The sequence below is a fragment of the Gymnoscopelus microlampas genome (assembly GCF_963454915.1).
Source record: "Gymnoscopelus microlampas genome assembly, chromosome: 15".
NCBI classification, from domain to species: Eukaryota; Metazoa; Chordata; class Actinopteri; order Myctophiformes; family Myctophidae; genus Gymnoscopelus; species Gymnoscopelus microlampas.
Window position 1 is genome coordinate 24,063,586 of NC_139952.1, and position 5,250 is coordinate 24,068,835.

Below are 5,250 nucleotides of genomic sequence, written 5' to 3' on the forward strand. Positions count from 1 at the left end.
ATTTCTTATGGGTCTGCTGTTGTAACGATACATTGACAAGGCCTGGGCTATATGCAACATGGCTAACCTTAAAAGATTGTAATTGACAAGTTTAGTAAAAACGTATTTTTTTTACTCGTGTAAATCATTAAGTTACACCAAAAAATTCACTTTCCAAGACTCAGTTTATTGCCACCTCAACCAAGGTTGTTGGTCATTTGTCTCAGTATGCTCAGGCTAGGCTATTAGAGGTAGGCTACAAAACAGGTTATATTATCACAGGATTTTATTATTACAGATGTGAAGCTTGCTTGGTGCCTACACAAAGTGTGCATTGATTTAGAATTGGGATTGATGTTTCTTCAGGGAGAGGTCTGACAATTCTTCTGGGAGAAACCAGACATAACATTATACAGTTTGGTAATTTTGGGAGGAGCAGGCATGGTAATGACCCGCTTCAGGTAGCAGCGACGCCTGAAATACAACATCAAACACAGTTTTAAATAATGCATAAACAACTGACAATAATATTAATTTAGATCCATTTGATATATGGGCAATATTGATCATGATATGAAACGGGATTTGGGATATCATAGTATCGTGATATGTTTGAGAACCACTGCCTTAATAGCCTCTGCTTAATGCCTTAAATTGCTTAAATCAGTGGTTCTCATACCTCTCCTTGGGACCTTGGGGTCCCAAGGAGAGGTATAAGCTGTTAATCCATTTGAATGGATTAACAGCGCAGCTTAATTGATGAAGGATACTTTTATGATTGCAGTGTTATTCTGATACATTTACATATGGGTATCCTATATTTAAAAATAAATTACAAAAGTGTGTGTGTGTGTGCGTGTGCGTGTGCGTGTGCGTGTGCGTGTGCGTGTGCGTGTGCGTGTGCGTGTGCGTGTGCGTGCGTGCGTGCGTGTGTGCGTGCGTGCGTGCGTGTGTCCATAAAACATACCAATATCGGGAATCAAAGAAGGCCTCATTGACATAGGTGTAGAACTGACAGTTATGATCTTCAGTACAGTTTCTCTGGCAGGTGTCTGGATCGTCCAGTAACACATAACGCATATCAGATCCCTGGAAATCTACACCTTCATACACCGCCTTCACCCAACCTAGGAGTGGAACATGATAGTGACAACATTATGTTGCTTGGGACGTTAAAACAACAAAACAGGAAATAGGAAAATGAATGAGCTAATGAAATAAATGATCTCATAGGCCTCTGCCAATACTGTACGTGTCTACCCAGACTCGCATAAGTGAATGAAGACTTTGAAGTAATAAACATGTTTTGTGAGGTCACAGGGATCTAGAACTTTGACCTTTGACCACCTACAGTAACCCTGTACTTCTAATCAGTTCATCTGTGAGTCCAAGTGGACGTTTATGACAAATGTCATGGAATTCCCTAAAGATGTTCCTGAGATATCACACTCACAACGTTGGGATGGACATAGGGACGTACGTATGGACAGACCGACCGACATGAATTATTCAGTTGTTTTCTTTTTGCAGTTTGACAAGTACATACTGTTATCAGGCTGACAGAGGTGAGTTGGTATTCCAGAGACGGCTGCTTCATTTGCTTTAGTCACCATTTGATTTGCATTGTTCTTCAGGTAGCAATGGAACCTGGAATCATAATGATTGACAAGTAGGACTTACAGTATAGCTGCTGCACAGCATAAGGTCGGAGGAAGGACGCCGTCATAGGGCATTCATTTGTGAAAAAAAGAAAAAAGAAAAAGATGAAATATGGACACACAAGGCTTCTGCTTCGGTTAACACTCACCTTTTGTCAGTGTCATTGAAGTAGGTGAAGTAGGTGCAGAGTGGATGCTTAGAACACAGGCTCAGACAGTGATCAGGTGAGGCTGCAAGCAGCATGTCGAGGTCATGTCCTGGAATCTCAGTGTTTGGAAACATCTTGGTCTGACATGCTGCTGCGCATGCCCACAAACACACACAGACAGACACACATACATACACAGTGTGGAAAAAATGCACATTAATCTACTCAATGTTTTAACAATTCCATACGTGTTTGATCAATAGTGAAGCAATAGCTGTTTGTGTATGTAGAGTAGTCGTGTATGTGCGTCTCAACATACGCATATTCTGGTTGGCTTGGTGCAGTTTGTGGGAGAATCCTGAGACCACACCATCTTTTGCGTTTACCATTGGAAGCTTGGGTACTGTCCAGCTGAATTTTAGATGACACTTGTATCTACAAACAGAATACCCACAATCTTCAGCAATATTTTTTTTTAATACAGACCATTCCGTTTTTTTACAGTTACCATATCATATACTGTAACCAGCTATTCAATTTTAACATCTTGTGTGCAAGACAAGTGGGAATGTTGAACTGGGGGGGGGGGGCGCTAATAGGAAAGGACATGGGGTCACATAAATCAGTTCGGGTTCATTGAAGGTGCACAGCAAATTCCACATCAATCTAGAAAGTGGTTTGTTCAGATCGCCATCATTTGATCCTCGCTAAAAGCCATTGCACCAAACACATATTAATTATAATTCCATCTCTTGGATGATGAGGTGATACTAAGGTTGTTCAAGTTGTAGGTCTACAAGATTTAAGAAAAGTGCATGTGTGCCTACACTATAATAATTTACCTGATATCCTCTCTTCTGAAGAGTCCACTGACAAATGTGAAGAACTCACAGCCAGGGTCTTGGGTGCAGGATCTCTGACAGTACTCATAGTCTGCTGTGAACAAGGTGCGGTAGTCTGCCCCATAGAAGTCGATATTCTCATACGCCGGAGACAGACAGACATCTGGCAGACAGTAACTCAACCAGAGAGAAGGGAGTTTCACTAATTGGCATTTAAGGATTGACTTCAGCATGCATGATGAGGTACAGTGTCAACCCAATATATGATACAGAATTGTTGACAAAGTACACACACAGAATAGGATCCTGCAGAACATACATGGTAGTCTAAACAGTAGGTATTAATACTAATAGCTTAACCACTTAAACTCTTATACTTTGTTGTATGACAAATTGAGAAAATAGCTCATCTACACACTTAAAACACGCCGCAATGCGTTGTGAGGTTGTAGATCGGATATTTTCGAATGTTGTGTAAAGCTGTAAAAAAAAAAGTGTGCAAATGTGCTTAGTTACTTTCCACCACTGTATAGTATATGTGGTTAAGATGGGGCGAACTGGTAGCTGACCACATACCAGGTTTAGGACTGCAAGGTTTGAGAGAGTAGCCAGAGGTCACACCAAGCAGTGGCTTCTGTGTTTTGGGCTGTCCAGTGGCAGTGTACTTCAGGTAGCAGAAGAAATGCCTAGAGCATGAAAACATTGGCAATTGCAAATCAAATGTCAAAGTCTGCAAGTCTTGACTAAAATAAGGTCCGGTGAGTAAATAGAACAGACTGCATCGCAAACAGTAATGAGTAATGACCTATTGTGCAACACCTTCTACAGTAGATTTCCACAGCTACAGTAAAGTTAATGTATAACTGGCCTGCAGTAAATATGTACGCTTTGATTAACCTCTGGTTTCATTTTAAGTTTTTCTCATTAAACTAATTTTAGTAACAGAAATAAGCTTTAAAACACCTGGTGAGACAGCCAAGGAATGACAAGAAAGCTGAGAACATCTACAGTATATGTGTCACCAAGGACAGGGTTGGGATCCAACCCAAAACTAAACAATTTTTTTTATATGGGTGGTAGATGATTCAGGACAGCCCTTTAAAACTCCATAGCAGCGTTGCTCCACTCATCACTAGTGGTTTGCATCCAATCACCATCTGGTTTGTTGCCTTCACTCCCAAGGACAGGGGCAGACTGCACTGAATAATTCCACCTTTTACAAACCTTTCAGCAAGCAGTACTGGTCTATTAAATCAGAACCTAATAATAACTAGAAACAAATTTCCTACGAAAATTTAAGTGTGCCTGCGTTGGCTGGGGGTTTTGTCGCCGTGGTACCGCGAAACGGTGTAAAAAGTAATGCGGTAAGTGGGCCGGTCGTCCCGCACGTTTTGATGTATACATTGGCGGGGCCGTGTCAACCGTGTGGGAGGAGTAGCATTTTGATCCCCTCGGGCGGCCAAAAAAGTAAAGAAAAAAAACAGCAAAATAATGTTTATAAAATGAATAAAAAATAAACCGAAAGTCAAAAAAGGAAAATTAAAAAACTGAAAAATTTAAGGTAAAAATGAGCATCTAAAACAACATTTGTTTTTTTTTTTATAATTTTTAAAAATATAGAAACAATTACTTAAATGGGTTTAAGTGCTTGTTTCACCCACTTCTGAAGGTCTGACGCAATTATACGCCAATTATACAATTGTTCGCAGTCCCCCATTTAGAGGGGGTACGCGAAGTTTCGGAGCATTTCGGGCACTTTTCAAAACCGGAAGTGATATATCCACTTCCTGTTGTGACGATTGTGTTCGCAGACCCCAATTTAGGGGGGGTAGGCGAAGTTTCAGAGCATTTTGGGCACTTTTCAAACCGGAAGTGAAGAGGTCCAAGTCCGGGTTGGACCATCGAGTTGCATACCCTTCAAAAAGTGTTTTGGTGTAAAAAAAAAAAATCAAAAAAAAAAAAGTTCGGAAAAAAAAAAAAAGAAAAAAAAAAATGTAAAAAAAAAAAAGTTCGTAAAAAAAAAAAGTCCATAACACAGTTTGGGGGCGGTAGCATGCTGCAAACAGAAGTTACGGCCATTTAAAGCTCGGCCAATAGGAAGGCAGAGGGGGCGGAGCTTCAACACACGAAGCTCATTGGTGGTTACAGCTGCCACATGGATTATAGCAGGAGCCCTAGAGTAGGGTGGTTTCCCCCCCTCCCCGTAACCGTTAACATGGGAGTGAATGGGGGAGTGAGGATGATGATGGTTAACATGGGTGTGAATGGGGGATGATGATGAAGAGTAAAGCAAGTGAGAATGAGTCTGAATTTGGGACTGAAAGGGGGCGCGGCTACATGTTTTTGCTAATAACGTGGGCGTGGTAACGCGAAACGGCGAAAAAAGTAATGCGGTAAGTGGGGCGGTCGTCCCGCACGTTTTGATATATACATTGCGACTAACGAGTAAACCGTGTGGGAGGAGAAGCGTTTTGCGCGGTACGTGCGGCCAAAAGGGGCGGAGTTTCGCTGTTTTTTGCTAATAACGTCGCCATGGTAACGCGTGACGGAAAATCGTTTCCGAGCACACTATTCCTGGCCAAGCCGCACGTTTTGATGTATATATTGCGCCGGTAGTGTAAA

The 5,250-nt window shown here is 41.5% G+C and overlaps 1 protein-coding gene across 1 annotated transcript in view; it reads right to left on the reverse strand.

The window, feature by feature from the left end:
- Positions 1-341: 341 nt before the first annotated feature.
- Positions 342-5,250, reverse strand: part of LOC311061698 (coagulation factor XI-like) — a gene marked incomplete at its 3' end in the record, with an annotated part of 5,218 nt that continues 309 nt past the window's right edge. The window contains exons 2-8 of the mRNA XM_084080387.1: positions 3,205-3,314; positions 2,629-2,791; positions 2,106-2,221; positions 1,787-1,937; positions 1,526-1,626; positions 947-1,106; positions 342-453 (exon numbers count right to left, since the gene is read on the reverse strand). Of these exons, the coding sequence (XP_083936513.1) occupies positions 342-453; positions 947-1,106; positions 1,526-1,626; positions 1,787-1,937; positions 2,106-2,221; positions 2,629-2,791; positions 3,205-3,314 (913 nt within the window). The remainder of the gene's footprint in view (positions 454-946; positions 1,107-1,525; positions 1,627-1,786; positions 1,938-2,105; positions 2,222-2,628; positions 2,792-3,204; positions 3,315-5,250) is intronic.